The following is a 17221-nucleotide window of genomic DNA, read 5'->3' as shown; positions in this document are numbered from 1 at the left end:
TAAATAAATAAATAAATAAATAAATAAATAAATAAATAAATAAATAAATAAATAAATAAATGCTAGTATCTTTTGTTAGGAGACATAAAAATATAAAGCTTTATTTCTATTCACCCATCAGTCAATGCAGGATAACCAACATTAAAAAACATACTTAGATGTTCTCTTTCAAGCAAGGTGACAGCAGCACCAGCAAAGGAGTATTGTTTTAGTATTAATAGAGAATTTATAAGAGTTTACAACAACAGTGCTTGGCAAAGACAAAATTTAATAAATGGTAGCTGTAAATTCCACTGCTATGCTTTAAAAAAAAAAAAAAAGTCAAGTGGGCCAGAGTAGCATAAAAGCCTCTGGTACCAATACTCGTGAGATAGAGGCAGGAAGGTATTAAGATTAGGGCCAATCTGGGCTGCAAGTGGAGGCTGTGGAGGAAGCCAAAATACCATGCACTGAGAAGGTGAGTTGAGGACAGCACAAAAAAAGGCATGCCAAAGGGCAGCCTTTTAAGAAGTGGGTGCTTCTCTAGTTGTGAAATAGTAGCAACTCCTAAGATTACAAATGCTTTAAAAAAAAAAAATCTCTTGAGCATATTTTATTTATATACAAGGGCCTTGAAACTGTAAGAATTCTAGGTTTATAAATTACTTCAAGTTTCACACCAAGACAATTTTCTACCATAAACTGACATTCCCAGCTGCTGCCAAACAGTTGATGAGCTGTAGCAAACCAAAGTGAAAGAAATGAAGCTGGATAGGAGGAACAGGCTTCAGTATGGCAAATGGAAGGGCCTATCTCAAGGGTCCGCAACTGTCCAACTCACAGCAACACCTCTCCCAAGTGTGCTGTCACTCAGCTCTTTGACACATGAAACACCCTTTCAAACTTGTGCTTCCCTTTACAAAAAAAAAAAGGGAGGGTACCATAAGAGGTGCTTTCTTGATACTCTGAGCTCAGGCCTCCTCATGTACTTCTGTAAGTCTTTCCTGCCTAGAACAATAGGCATCAAATGTGAAGAAAGTTCTGCTAAAGTTTTCTCAAACTGGAAGGTGGTATAAAAATGTCAAGAGAGAAAACAAGATACTAGAAAAAAAAAAAAAATATATATATATATATATATACTTCCTCATTTCCAAAGAGGCTAAGGCTAACAAACGGTAAGTCATTCATCATTAATTCAAAAATATATAAAACTATACACTAGATACCAAGAAGAATAATCAGTAAATCAAACATAAACTTCTTGTGGAGAATACTAGAAGAACCAAAGGCTTGGACTTTAGTCCTAAGCTGACTAAAAATATCCTGGCCATGGCTGCACATACCCTTAACACTAGCACGCAAGAGAGACTGTCAGATCTGAATTCCGGCTAATCCAAGGATACACAGGGAGACTCAAGCAAGCAAAACCAACAAAAATTATATGATTACTAATGTCACCTTTCATCTTTTTATTGTGTTTGTGTATACATGTATGCTACAGCATTTACATGGAGGTCAGAACAACCTGCAGAGGGCGACCGCTCTCTATCATGTAGGCCATCAAGTTCAGGTCATCTGCCTCAGCAGCAAGTCGCTTTATCTACTGAGCTATGATACCACCCAGCACGGTAAGACTGAAATCCATGCATCAGGCCATTTGACTACTAGACAAATGGAGACAAGGCAGGTGAGGATCAATAATCAGAAAGAAAGCAGTTATGAATGAATCAAAGTTAAGAGCAAAGGTAAAATTTACTAAGGCCAAGTCTATCAGCCAGGGACAAAACATGAAAGCAGATAAGGCATGGTAGAATGTGCCTGTAATCCCAGTATATACTAAGGAGACATAGACCAACTAGTCAGAGTTTTAGGCCTCCTAGTGTTGGGAGCAGGAAGGTCTTTATGCCCAAAGAACACCAGAGAAACCAGGAAATGTTAAGCACACACGACTGTCCTTTCAAAGGTGTATCTATCTATCTATCTATCTATCTATCTATCTATCTATCTATCTATCTATCTACCTGTTTTTTCCATCCAAAAAGTTGAGAATTGGAAGTGGTTAACAGCCTGGTGATCTGCATTATCTGTTGGGCTAGGCCATATAAAGCTCTCACAACCAGGACCAGAAGTAGCTAGTAATCTAAATGACCCTTACATTACTTGTATAGCCAGGGGCTCCCCCAACCATGACTGGAGATACCTAATAGTCTGAATGACCCTTACATTATCTGTATAGGTAGAGGCTCCAGAGCCAAAGCTCTCACAACCTGGACCAGAGTTGTCCAAATGACCCCCATGTTATCTCTAGGACCAAGACAGGCCAGATCCTTCCTTAGTCCCTTAAGCTAATACAGGTAGACTATCTCCAGCGCCCATGCTCTTACAAGAAATTATATACATTTTGAATTGTAATATAATTATGCTTCTTCGTGCACCAAGGATTCTTTTACATCAAGAAACTTTTTTCTTTTTCAAATTGTTCTGTGTTCAAATATGCTCTCAATAAACCACCTGGCGAAGTTTGATCTAGTCTGACTAAGTGAAACTGAATCAAGGTTTCCACTCTCCCCTCTTCACATTTGGTTTTCCTGCCTGACATCTGCAGAGACACCACCTACCCCATCCCAGGACTCCTGTAGTAACGACACTACTTAAAAAATGAACTGACTACACATTTACGCACTGAGCTCTTTCAGGAAACCTACAAGTTTTAAGAAGAAAGGTTTGTATCAGCAAGCAGGCCATGTCTATATGAGAGCACACACGCGTGACATTCTTAAGCGTAGCTTCTTTGTAGGGACATGTAAAAGACTGTGAGAAGGGACAACGGAAATTGTTTAATGGAAAGACAAGACGTAATTTCGCTGCTTATTCCTTTGTACTCTGTCAGGGTGTTATGTTAATCACTCAAATATAAAATAAATCTAAAGAAAGAAAAAAAATTCCGTGACTTTTTTTGGAAGGGTCTCACATACCCCAGGCTGGCCTTGATCCTTGATCCTCTTGCCTTCATCTCCCAAATGCTGGCCTTACAGGTGTGTCCTAGGGTGTCCAGCTCAGTTAAAATCTTTTAACTATTCAAAAGTATCTATTGTTCTTAGAGGTAGTAATTGGTAAAATTTCAAGGAGCAGCAATGATTTTTACACACGCACGCACACAGGCATGCCTGGGCTGACCTGGCAGGGTCCAGGGAACTCTGCAGTTTCTGAGTAAGAACAAACCTGCTTTCTAGAATTCCCTGGAAACACTGAACATTTCTTTGGAAAACCTTTTAATCACTAACAAAACTAAAGAACCGGCCTAGAAACCCAAACTAGGGAATGCAGTAGAGCTCTGGAACACTTTCTATATGCTAGTTTATTTCATTTTCTAATTTAATAGGTTAGCTAAGAGAAGAAAATGAAAGCAGTAAGATGAAAATAGCATGTGCACACTTTCCTCACACAACAAGTACTCCAATTCAGGTGCTCATTCACACATAGCTCTCCCCGCAAGGACAAGCTCTTACCATACAGAATACAACACACCATGATGATGCCTCAGCAAAAGTCTAACCTGCTGCTTGGTGTTCTGTTGTTAAGATTTATTTATCATATATATATATATATATATGATATATGTGAGTGTTCTGTCCACATATACCAGAAGTGGGAATCAGATTCCATTATAGATGATTATGAGCCACCATGTGATTGCTGGGAATTGAACTCAGGACTTCTGGAGGAGTAGACAAGTGCTCTTAACCACTAAGCCATCTCTCCAGCCCCTTTGTTGTTTTTAAATTTCCCAAGTTAGTAGTAGCTGGATCATGCAAACTGGTTAAGAAAACACCATTTGTTGGCTGCAAAAATCTTCAAAGGCAAGGAAATGCTTTATGAACTGTTTGATAAACACAGAGACTGCTTCAAACTCTAATCCACATAAAATGGCTGTCAGCAGCAAAACTATCAAATCAGCCTAGCCTACCTGGCACCTTGAGAGATCATTTCCCACTACTTGAACATGAAGTCTGTGCCTACCAACACTAGGCTGGCGCTTCAAAGATAAAGGCACACCATTTGCATTTTATTTACAAGCAATTTGATGTTTACTCCCACTAGCTCAGGCTATTTATATACTATAAAGAGAGAAACAAAAAAAGCCAAGTTTCACATACTCAGCCAGACTACGTATTTTTTCCTTCTTCAAGTTTTTGTTGTTGTTGGGTTTTTTGTTTGTTTGTTTGGTTGGTTGGTTTTGTTCTTTTGCTTTTGGTTTTTTGAGACAGTCTCTGTGTAACAGTGCCCTGGCTGTCCTGGACTCACTTTATAGACTAGGCTGGCCTCAAACACACAAAGACTTGCCTGCCTCTGCCTCCTGAGTGTTGAAATTAAAGGCACCATGCCTGGCTAAAGAGAGATTTGTTTGTTTGTTTGTTTGTTTGTTTAGTTAGTTAGCATGTGTGAGCTCTCTATCTGCATGTACACCTGCATGCCAGAAGAGGGCATCAGATTCTAGTATAGATGGTTGTGAGTCACCATGTGGTAACTGGGAATTGAACTCAGGACTTCTGGAAGAGCAGACAGTGCTTTTAACTGCTGAGCCATCTCTCTAGCTCACCCTCCAGCAAATATTAGCACAAATAATGATTGATACTTTGCCTAACTTTATACATAGGAGGTACATACAATATAAGAAAAAAGGGCTGCAATGCTCCCCGCTCCCCAACTTCCAATAAATCTCAAGATTCAGTGCTCTATTAAAAAGACATGCAACCAACTCGCCAGTCTCAAGCTGAACACAGGGGCATGCCTTGGCTGAAAAAAACCCACCTAAGTAGCAGTTACGAGTTCTCATGCCAACAAACCAATGATTAACAAGGATGATTAGAGTCTAAATGGAACCAAGGCACAAGCTGTTTGCTTTTCTGATGCTGCTCAAAAGCCACAAGCACACACTTCCCCATGGCAGGGTCATACCACTAGACTTGAGCAGCTTGGATCTCTCTCTCTCCTGACTTGCAGACCTCGGCAAGTGTGGAGTAAGTCCTCGAGACTTGGTTGGTCTCATGTAGCCTTTCACTGGCTCTGCCATTCTGCCTTTATCTTCCTTCTTCCTTTCACCCAGCACCTTCAGTTCAGACATCCCCGTCATCTTCTGAGGAGCTCCGACCCCGTTACCTTTGAACTCTAGGACTTGAGGATCCTTGTAAGCCGTCACCACTACTTTACTTTCCCCCTCAACACTGCCACATGAGACATCAGACTGAAGTTCTGTTGTTAACATGGTAACACAATCCAATTTTGTGACTTCACAGGACAGACTAGTTTCTTTTAATTTATCTTTTTCATTTTCTGGACTGATAGCTACCTTCTTATCCAAACTATCTGGGCCTTTGGATTCTCTCTCATTTTGGTCCTCAGACAAACTGAATTTCTGTGCTTTACTGCTCAGAGGGTCAGGCTTTTGAACTTGGGCAGAGTCCTTCTCAGTTCTCTTCTCTTTCTTCACCAGAGATGCTGGCAAATCTCTACTATCTGCATGGGTGTCTAGGACTCTGACCTCTTCTGGCAGGCTCTGGCTTTCTGTGAGCACACCAGGAAGGAAGTGTCCTTTAGCTGGCTCCATGGCATGCTGGGCTGAATGCTTAGAGGACCCAGGCTGCTCTGACTCAGACTCTCCTACCTCATGCTTTTCAGGGATTGTCCCTACTTTATTTCTCTGGCAACCAGCAATCTCACCCTTATTCTTAAGAGAGTGATCTCCACGACTGTTAAACTTCTCCTGAGCTTCTATAAAACTCTCAACATTTCCTGGGCTAGTAAAGGGCACAGCAGCAGAGAGAGCCTTGGGCCGTTCTTGACCTGGCACTCCATCTTTGCTACACATATCTTGAGCTAATAATTTGGAGTTCTGAGCTAGGAGACTCTCTTGCCCATTCTTTCTAGAAGTGTCTGGGAAGGAATCATCTTCCTTTACTACTTGAGGAGTAGGGCAGGGAAGTGTTTCACAGCCTGCTGATCCCTTCGCCTCTACAGGAGCTGACTTACTCATCAGCTCTAATGGGGTTCTTTCAGAGGTAAATGTAATATTTCTATTTTCATCCATATATCCCATTCCTTCAATTTTGCAATCTCCTGTAGTTTCCACAGGAATATGCATTTTTGTTGTATCTGTCTTAATCTGCAAAATGTGTTTCTCAGGAAAACTATTTTTAACCTTTTTACATTTCCCATCATTACTCCTTTTATTAGGTTTGTCAGCCACTCCAGTGTGTGCCACGGCTACATGTGTCTTGTTTTCCTCAGATTCAATTGAGGGAACAAATCTTGTCACCTGGATTGGGTCTTGGGTGCTCACCTCTGCCGCCTTGGCAGTAACAGCAGAACCTTGGACTGAGTTTGCTTTATTCTCAACAAGAGCCCCAAGTTCAACAGACTTAGACTCAACATTCTTACTCTTTTTGTCAGCAACTTCTCCTGTGGGTGTATATGATGCGCATGAGAACAAAGAATCGTGTATTTTAGGAAAAATCTGCCCTAACTCCCTGTTTTTATGGGCAACGTTACCATTATCACTCTCCTTCTCTACACAAGGTGGGCTGACGATTTCCTCCTTGCCCTCCATTCTGCTAGGCTGTACCGGGTAATTATTTTTAAGCTTTTTGTTTCTGCCTTCATTACATCTCTTTTTAGTCTTTTCAGAAATCCGGGGAGTTGACTCATGATCCATCCAAGGACACTTTCCTTCCTTGCTCTGGTTACTGATGCTCATATTTTTAACTTCAGCTCTTTCTGTCCTAGCATCCAAAGTCTGAGTCAAGTTTGACCCAGTTTCCAAAGCAATCAATGGCCGCATGGTGCCTTCCACACCGCTATCAGCCTCCTCTCTGGCCACCTTCACCACTGCCTCAGTGAAATCAGTACTAGCCCCTGGTTGCGTTGAAGGGTCCAAGTCTACCCCTCTTCTTGGAGCCTCAGTACTCACTATTCTAGTTTCAGGGACTGGCTCACTTGGCAAAGGAACAGCTCCCGCCTCCTTCTCACTCTTCAGAAGGAATGGTACCTCAGATTTGGCTCCTAACTTCCCACAGCCTGCTCTGACTTTCCCAGAACCCCTTCCCTTCCTGCTTTTGCCATCGCCTGTTGTTCTCTTAAACAGCTCACCCTCTAGCCCAGGAGCCTGAATTAGTTCTTGGTCTTTCCATTCCTTAGAAGCAAACAGACTAGTTTCTTCTTTTTGCTTGAGGGAAGTCTCTGGTTTTAGTTCTTTAACATCGCTAACTCTGTCAGGAAACATCTGCAGTTTAGTCATTTTACTTTTGCTATTCCCTTCTTTTAGAAAGTCTTCTACTGGATTGCCTGCTGTCGAACTAAGGGTCAAATTCGATAGCACTTTCTCTGTTGTAGGTTTTGAAACTCTATTCATAATCTCTTGGCCCAATATGGGGGAACCACCCCCTAGCAGAGTTGCCACTTCGTGTGTAGCACTGTCTATCGGGGTTCCTTTCACACTCGATGGGCCCTCTATCCTGCTTACATCCAGCTTCAGGTACGATAGAGCTGGCAATTTGTGTTCCTCTTGATGCAGCAAGTTCTTATCTTGCTTCTCTGACACTGGACTGTTACCCCTGTGGTCTTCTACTCTCGGCTTGATCTGAGCATTTGCTACAGTTTCTGGAGGTTGTTCTGGACATGAAGTAACCCTCTCTGTATGGTCATGCTTCAGGACTTCTCTGGATACAAGTCCATATTCTGTGCCCACAGCAGTAGGCTGGCTGGGGCCAACACCTGACTTCAGGGACCCGGGAGCAACAGGATGATCTTTGGGCTCATATGCATTGTCATCATCCCACAGTCCCCCAGCTCGCGACTGAGGATATCTCTTTTGCTTTGGTTTCTTCTTCTTTTTCTTCACCATCATTGGCATGCTTTCTATATCCCTGACTTCCTTGCCATGATCTCTCTGGGGTACTAGCAATTCGGCGTGATTAATTTTTCTTTGGTTCCCATGTTCACCACAGGAAGATGAACCAGAGACCCAACCCAACTCAGAAAATGGGTAGGGGCCCAGCCTGGGATCAAGAATCGTCCATGAAGGAGAACCTTCCAGCAACTCAGGAGAGACCCTCGCAGGCTTGGACCAGGCTGACCTGCGGTCACTGGGTCTGCAAACGTGTTTACCTTGTGAGGGAGGGGTACCTGCAATACATGAACTTAGCTAAAATTCTAAACAACAAATTCCTTGTTATCATTTCTAAAAAAAGTTAAGTGATTCATTTAAGTAGTGTATTTTCATACCATTCATTCATTCATTCATTCATTCATTCACAAAAATTGTTTTTCTAAAACATTTCTCATGCTTAGCTGGGCCTATCAAAGATCATCTCAGGTCAATTTTTTTTTTCCAGGTATACTTATGGTATTTATACTTATAACACTTAAAATCTTCACCTTAAAATAGTTCAATGAACTGAGAAAACAGAAACAAGCCAAAGATCTGATAAAATAGTAAAAAGCTCAACTGGATCAAAATTTAGTGTTCTTGATGACAGAATAGTAAGCATGTAAGAAGACAATTTTCTGCCTAAAGAAATGGAATGTACTGAAGAAAATTGACTTCATAAGATAATAATTAGCAAAACACAAGCAGGAACTAAATAATGTCCCGTCATCACCCCATCACTCCTAGCTGCAACATTCCAGGGACTCCCAACTTACCTGAACAAAGTTCAGAAGGCTGACTGCCAGATGTTTCCTTCTGCTCTAACTTTTCTAATGCAGAAACTTCATCTGTTGGCAAGTTAGATTTTCGGTCTGCAGCTTTAACTGGTTCTAAAGGCAAGAGTAAAATTCAAGTCAGTTTCAGAGAAATAGTATTTCAACTAATTTTTCATCTGCCAATAATTGGAAATGAGAATGTGTTTTGTAGAATTCTCTAAAGACCAAAAAGTGGGAGGGGCAGTTGGAAGGCAGATGATGGCTGGGAAGCAGGATACTTGAGTAGAGGGTACAGGACTTTTTGCAAAGTAAGGAGAGGCTAGCTTTACTGAGAAGACAGTTTAGCCACAGAACGAGAAGAAAGGTAAAGGCAGTGCAGCGAACACAAGCCACTATGAAGATGAGCTAACGGTGGTCTGCGGATCTTATCTTAATGGCTCACGTGTCTAGAAGAAAAGCAGGGATGAACACAGAATAGGACTAGCTATCAGAGAATGGAGAGAGTGAGGATGCTTACTAGGAGGAATAGGAGTGGACCTGCAAAGCAGTGAGGCTGTATTTTACCAGGAATGACATTGGTCCCACCTCAGTAGAGAGAATACTGAGAGAAAGCAGAAGCCCGTACCTGGTGAAATCACGCAAGAAGGTGCTGTGGACTGTTCCTTGTGCTGCACAGATTCTAACTGGGAGTCTTCACTTAGTTCTTCTTGAATCTGTGCAGTTTCCTTGTCTTTAATTTGAACTAGTGCTACTTCTGCCTCCAAGGGCAGTGAGACATCCTTGGCTGGAGTCATGCTGTCATCCAGAGTTACCTCTGTTCCTGAGTGCAGAATGGCATTCTTAGGCAAGGAAGCCTCTGTTTCTGGAGGCAGAGACATGTCCTTGATTGAGGATACCTCTCTTTCTGAAGGTGGAGTAACATTATTGAGCTCAGTCACCTCTGTTTCTGGAAGTGTAACCCCATCCTTGGAGAGAACCACTTCTGATTCTGGGAGTAGAGCCACGTCTTTGACTGTGCCCAATTTCATTTCTGTAGGTGGAGCCATATCCTTGCCCAGGGTTTCTGTTTCTGGAAATGGAGTCATGTCCTTGCCCAGGGATCCCTCTGTTGCTAAGGAGAGTGCCACATCCTCTGTCAACATCTTTATGGTATCTGAGGGCAGGGCCATGTCTGTTGCCAGGACCACCTCCTCAGCTGTAGGTACTTCTGTAGAGGGCTCAGTATCTGTTGCCAGGGCCACTTCTATTTCTGAGAGTGAAACCATGCCCTTGGCTGGGGCTAGCTCTGTTTCTTTAGGAAGTACGATATCCTCAGGTGGTGCCAAGTCCATTTTTATTGTCATATCTGTTTCACTGGACAGTGTCACATCTTTGCCTGGGCTCATTTCTGTTTCTGTAGGCGGTGCCATATCCTTGGCTGAAGATACAACTGCTTCTGCAGGCAATACAATCTCTTTAACAGGGATCTCGTCTGTTCCTAAGGGTAGTTTGCTGTCCTCGGCCAGGAACATATCTGATTCAATGGATGGCTGCATGACATTTGCCAATATGGCATCTGGTTTGGTGGTCTCTTCTGTGTCTTTAGCCACTGCTACCTCTGTTTCCATGTCTGGTGTCATGTCTATAGATGGAGAGAGCTCTGTTTCTCTAGATGGCACCATATCAGTGATCTTCTGTTCTGCCATCATTTCCAATGCTTTAGTTGGCAGCTGCTCTTTTACTGATTCCACTTCTATTTCCTGGGATAGCTCTAAGGAAATAAAGTTTAAAAATTTAGGACCTAACAGGGCTAAAGAGAAGGCTCAGAGGTTAAGATAGACAGACAGACATATATACATAATACATACATACAGGCAAACATCAATGTACATAAAATAAAAACAAATTTAAAAACTAAGGAAAAAGGAAATAATTTTTAAAAAATTTTAGGGCCTAATATTATCTACTCATAATCCTGAATTTAAAAATTACTTTCTTGGGGCTGGAAAGATGGCTCAGCAGTTAAGAGCACTGCCTGCTCTTGCAAAGGACCCAGGTTCAAGTCCCAGCACCCACATGGCAGCTCACAACTGTCTGTAACTCCAGTTCCAGGGGATCTCATGCCCTCATACCAATTCACACCAAAATAAATAATAAAAAAAAAAAGAAAAGAAAGAAAACTAAGTAAGAGAGAGATGGTTCGGTGGTTAAGAGCATTTTCTACTCTCCCAAGAGGTCCTGAGATCCAGTAGCCACATGGTAGCTCACAGCCATAACTGGGATCTGATGCCCTTGTCTAGTATGCAGGTGTACATAAAGAGCACTCACATATATAAAATAAATAAATCTTTTAAAAAATCTCTTTAAAAAATTGCTTTCGGGGCCAGGATGATGGCTCAGCAAGAAAAGGCACTTGCTGCGAAGCCTGATGACCTGAGTCCAAGCCGCAGGACCCACACAGTGAAGGCAAGAACTGACTTCCAGGAGTCGCCACTGCCCTTCACATGCACACACATCCAAATACACGTATGCACACACATCCAAATACACGTGTGCGCACACATCCAAATACACGTGTGCGCACACATCCAAATACACGTGTACTCACAAAAACAGAATGTTAAAAAGACATTTTAAAAAAAGACAGGGTGCAGCAGCTCACACCCGTAACCCCAGCACTCGAAGAGGCAGAGGCAGGCAGATCTCCGTGAGTTCAAGACCAGCTTGGTCTACAAAGCAAGTCCAGTACAGAGAGCCAATGCTACACAGAGAAACCCTGTCTCAAGAACAAAAACAAAAACCAAATAACAACAACCACAAAAATTACCTTCTGGGCTGGAGAGATGGCTCAGCAGTTAAGAGCAATGAACAATCTTCCAAAAGACTTGGGCTCTACTAAGCTGGGTGGTAGTGGCACCCCTTTAATCCCAGCACTCAGGAGGCAGAGGCAGGCAGAGCTCTGTGAGTTCAAGGCCAGTCTGGTCTACAGAGCAAGTTCCAGGACAGCCAAAGCTACACAGAGAAACTTTGTCTCAGGAAAGAAAGAAAAAAAAGACTTGGACTCTATTCCCAATACCCACATGATGGCTCATAAGCATCTTAACTCCAGTTCCATGGGATTTGATGCCCTGGACTCTGTGGGTACCAGGCACACATATGGTGCATTTATATATGAACAGATACCAAAAAAATTAAAAGTCATAAAAATTAAATAAACAAAAACTACATTCTTAGGGAACAAGAAATACTTGGCTTTTACGAACATCAAATTCTTTCCAGTCTGGCTTTGAACTCACAAAGATCTACTTGCATCTGCCTTAAAGGTGAGTGCTACCAGTGCCTGGCATGAATACCAAGCTTACACCAATTAGGAAGCTGCAGAGTTAATGTATGATATCTATCTTTGACAAAGTCAACATTTAAAGCATGAAACGATGATAAAAAGACAAGTCATTACTTCTTGGCCTTTTGGTAAGATCAAGTACAGTAGACATGGCTAAGAGAGAAAATACATATTTGATTAAAACAACACAGGTACACAACCAATATGAGAAAGGGACCTGTGGCCATTTCTACTCACAGGTCAGGAAAGGGCACAATGGCCCAGGCCGGTAATTCTGGCATTTGGTAGGGCAAGACACGGAAAAATGCCTCAAGTTCAAGGCCAGCATAGATTACAGCATAAGACTATTTCAAAATTAAGCATCCCAGTGTTTAAAATTCTGCATCCAGCAAGAACTGGTGGTGCATGTCCTTCACCAAAGCACTCAAGAAGCAGACACAAAGAGACCATGTTTGAGGCCACTTGGTCTACAGGTAAGGTTCTATAGTGAGACACTGTCTCAAACAGAAAGACAAAAAGATAAATTTATCTCTTTATCTGTATCTGCTTTAAGCTGCTGAGAAAAGTGTGAGTGCTTCCACTCATTACTGATGCCATAACTAATAACTGATGAAGTTGTTTTCAATCATTTACCTGCTGCTGGTTGTAGGGTTTCTCCAATAACCTCTGGAGACGTGAAGGACTCTGAGTGTGGAGAGTTTGGGGCTTCCATAGACCACTCCTGAGATACAACAGCCGTGGGAGCGGCTGAGTCACAGGGAAGCATACCTAATATTTAAATATAAATATAATGTATATTTTTATATATTTATATATTATATTATAACAATATTATATAAATATAAACAGTTTTTAAATGTAGTCATCAATAGCGAGGGAAAGACTTTTGACAGTTTAAATCACCGACAGGTGATGTCAAGAAGACACACACACACACACACACACACACACAACACACACCAAATAAAGCACTAAAAGCAGAGGTTTGCCAGGTGTGGTTCCCCACACCTTTAATCCCAGCATTTGGGAGGCAGAGGTAGGGCAGACCTCTGAGTTTGAGGCCATGCTGGTCTACAGAGCAAGTTCAAGGACAGCCAGGGCTACACAGAGAAACCCTGTCTCAAAAAACAAAAAACAAACAAACATACAAAACAAAAAACCAGGAGGTTTTAAAGAAAGATTTGCTGGCATTTTCTGCTTAAGGTTAATTGTTGGCTTTTAAAGATTTACTTATTTACTTCATTTGGTATGTTTTTTAGATATAGTGTCACTATAAAGCCCTGGCTGATCTGGAACTCTCTATGTAGGTGCAGAGATCTGACTGTGGCTGCCTTGTGCAGGGATTAAAGATGCGTCTCAAAATATTGTCATCTTTAATTTATCAGTGAATATGCATATCCATGTGTGTATACTTGTATACAGGTTCCTGCAGAAGGAAAAAGAGAGCATTAGATCCACGGGTGCTCTAGTTAACTTGTGGTTAGGAGCCTCCTCCTTCTGTGGGTGCTGGGTTAAACTCTGGTCCTTTGCTAAATAGCAAGTGCTCTCAATACCTGAGCCCCTCTACAGCCTAGGTTTGAGATAAATTCTTACCAGGCATAATATAAACACTATATCCCAGTAGTATCAGGAACTAATATTTATTGGTTACTTTCTACTGGACTTCACAAAGATTTAGAATACAGAACACCAAGCACTACCAATACCAACATCAATGAAATTATAGTAGATAGCACATTATTGCGAGCCTTCATTCACCTACAAAAAAAGATTAAAACCTGCCTTTATGAAAATGCCTAATATATTATTAGCAAGTTACATAATACAAGGATTATGCTCTTCCATGTCAGACACAATATGAGATTTAAGATCAGATGGTCCAAGCTATACCAACTATTAAATTTCTTTCTTTGGGAGACAGAATCTCACTATGTTGTCTAGATTAGCCTTAAACTCCTGAGTTCAGGTGATCTTCCTGTTAGCTTCCTCACTAGCTGGTACTACAGGCATATACCACCACATCCAGTAAGATTATTGCAATTTAGCTAGAGAGGAAAAAAAATAGGTAAACAGTACGATATTAACTGCTTTAGGAATGTAAGAACTTTGAGAACTAGGTTATCACAGAAAGTTTCAGATTAGAAGCAGGAACAGAAAACGAGGACAGTCAATATTAAGATTTAAGAGCCCTCTTAACAAACAAAGCAAAACAACATCAACAAGACAAGAACTATGAGATCAATCTTATTCAAGTAGGTCTGACATATCCTAAAGGGCAAAGAGGACCATACAAAACATGGGAAAAGGGTCTATAAAATATATCAAAAAAATTTAAAATTACATAAAGAATGTCTTTTTAATATCTTCATCATGAAGATGAGAAGATAAGTATTTAAGAATTCATGACAATCAGTACAGTGAGCTATTAAAAACCAGCTACAAAATAAAACAGAAAGGCTGAGTAGGAGACTAATGGGGTGATCTAAATATGAAGAGACTTAACCTAGAAAAAAGCAAAGAGGTTATAAAAGAATACAAGACAGGACAGATTCTACATGAAGCTGGAGGTACACACCTGCAATCCTAGCTACCAGTAAGGTTGCAGGATCATGAGTGTGAGCCCACCCCAGATAACACAGCAAGATTTTGTCTGAAAATAAATGGAATATTGTAGACTTCAAAGGAGAGGAAGAGAAAACAAAGTGGTTGGAGGATGCTCAGAGCAACCAAAACATAAAGATGCAAACAAGACAAGATGATGATACTATTGCTTACTGATAACTGTTGATTACAATGTATTCAACACCATGCTATATATTTAACATAATTTTATTTAATCATCATAATTTCTCAAAAGTAGGAACTACTGCTGCCTCTGCTGCATATATCTAAAAGGTCAGCAGGAAGGGTTGCGGCCCGGTATGCATAGAGACCCGGCTCTGATTCCAGGCTTCACAGAGTCCTATGGCATTCATATGTAATCAGTACTTGGTAAGTGGAGGTAGAAAGAGTAAAAGAAGTAATCCTTTCCTACATAAGAAGTATGAGGGCAGTCTAGGATGCATGAGATCTCATTTTCAGACCACGAAAAGTGTGGACAAAGAATATGACCATACTCTATTGAAATTAGGGTCTTATGAGTAGTTCAAATGTGAATTCTCTAATTTGCCACTAGTGACCCTAGAAAGTCTTATCCTTTTTGTTTTTCACTTCAAGGTGCTATGTAATATGCTGTTTTAAAGTTATCTCTTAGTTCCATAAATATCTGCTGTGCTTGCGTTCATGTGTGTGCACATGTACGCGAGAGCGCGCGCACACACACACACACACAAAATCATGTTTCATAATTTTACATTAGTCTGGATGTGAAGGCCCTAATAACTGGGAGGTGGAGAAAAGAGAATTAGGAATTAAAGGCCATCCTTGGTTACAAAGCTAAAGCCACCCTAAGCAGATTTCTCATGTAGAACTTACATCAAAATTTTTTATTCTTCTCATAATCATTTGTCATTTATTATGTGGCATGTAAGTCAATACACAGATATGAAATCTGGCATAATAAATCTAAATGAAGCCGTACCATAACTGTCTTCCAGAGGATCACTTTGACCTATGAATGCTGAAGCATTTGTGGGGCCACTGGCGGCAAAGAGCAGATCCGCCAGGTCACCATCATGGTGCATCTTAAAGGGATCTAGAATGAAAACAGAATCAAAGACACATACACAGTGAATACTACCAAGATAATTATCTCTTACTTACTGTGAATATTGATTACATCTGTATTGCCAATAGTAAGTTAAACAGCATGAATATATATGACAAAGAAACAACGAAAATTCACTAATTCATTTGTTATAATAGAATATAATCCACTGTTTTCTTAAAATTTTATTTTCTGGGGGCTGGAGAGATGGCTGTGAAGTTAAGAGCACTGTCTGCTCTTCCAGAGGTCCTGAGTTCAATTCCCAGCCTACATGGTGGCTCACAGCCATCTATAGTGAGATCCCGTGCCCTCTTCTGGAGTGCAGGTGTACATGCAGATAGAGCACTGCATACTAAATAAATAAATAAACTGCTTTTCTAAGAAAGCCAACCAATATAAAACTTCATGAAAGAGCATTCAATACTCCTTTAAGACTCTAAAAAGTACAGAGAAAACTAAAATTTCAATATGCTGAGACATACTTTTAAGGAATTAAAACAAACAAAAAATAGTGGCTAAGGAAATAGCTTTGGCAGTTAAGTGCCAGCCATAAAAGCAGATCTAAACCTGTTAGATCCCCACATCCCACACAAAAAGTCTGGTATGGTGGTATATGCTTGTAATTTCAATGCTGGAGATAGAGACACACAAAAATTAAAAACAAAATGACAAAATGATGTTGGACATGAAGATATATCCCTGTAACTCCAACATCAATTTCAAGGCCAACATAAGTCAGACAAAGAGCGCCTATTTCAAAAAATCAAACTGAACAAACTCAACTACAAGGTTATCTGTAGAACAAGGTCAATTTTTTTTTTTTCACCTCATGTGGATATTGTAAAGAACACTGAATTTCAAATGCTCGCTGAGATCAGTATGGTGGTGAATGCTTTAACCCTAGAATTCCAGTCCAGGTTAGCCAGGCTACATAGTGAGCTATGTAGCTATGTAGCTCACTGCTGGCTAGCTTTAAAAAAAAAAAAGCTTGGGACTAGAAGACAACTTTAGCATGTCAGTTCTCCGGCATAAAATAAGCACCATTATTATTGCAGTAATTTCTTTGGAAAGAATTTGGGTGTTAAGGGAGTACTGAACCGTTCGTTTTTAGTGCACATGAATGTGCTAAAATTTATTGGTGATTGGTTTTGAAAAGATAAAAAACTACCTCCCCCTGAGCGGGGAGCAGCCTTACCAGGCCACAGAGGAAGACATTGCAGCCACTCCTGATGAGACCTGATAGGCTAGGGTCAGAGGGAAGGGGAGGAGAACCTCCCCTAACAGTAGACTTGGGGAGGGGCATGGGAGGAGATGAGGGAGGGAGGGAGGGTGGGATTGGGAGGAGATGAGGAAGGGGGCTACAGCTGGGATACAAAGTGAATGAGATGTAATTAATAAACGAATGATTTAAAAAAAAAAACTAAAGGGAATTAAGTGCTTCTGGAGAATATATACAGCTGCGTTCGGTTTCCCAAGTAATCCCAGCACTTTGAAAGAGAACTGCCAGTGTGGAT

General features: G+C 41.0%; 1 protein-coding gene across 2 annotated transcripts in view; it reads right to left on the bottom strand.

Annotated features, from left to right (window-relative positions):
- Map4 (microtubule associated protein 4) overlaps positions 1-17221 on the bottom strand; it is a 136490-nt gene that overhangs the window by 33134 nt on the left and 86135 nt on the right. For both annotated transcript variants that reach the window (XM_055601623.1, XM_055601622.1), the window contains exons 5-8: positions 15582-15695; positions 12635-12769; positions 9305-10429; positions 8680-8793 (exon numbers count right to left, since the gene is read on the bottom strand). In XM_055601623.1, coding sequence (XP_055457598.1) covers positions 8680-8793; positions 9305-10429; positions 12635-12769; positions 15582-15695 — 1488 coding nt within the window. The remainder of the gene's footprint in view (positions 1-8679; positions 8794-9304; positions 10430-12634; positions 12770-15581; positions 15696-17221) is intronic.

Source organism: Psammomys obesus, unplaced genomic scaffold (assembly GCF_907164565.1).
Source record: "Psammomys obesus unplaced genomic scaffold, mPsaObe1.curated_primary_1811, whole genome shotgun sequence".
Classification (NCBI taxonomy): domain Eukaryota; kingdom Metazoa; phylum Chordata; class Mammalia; order Rodentia; family Muridae; genus Psammomys; species Psammomys obesus.
This window is presented reverse-complemented; position numbering and strand designations above follow the sequence as displayed.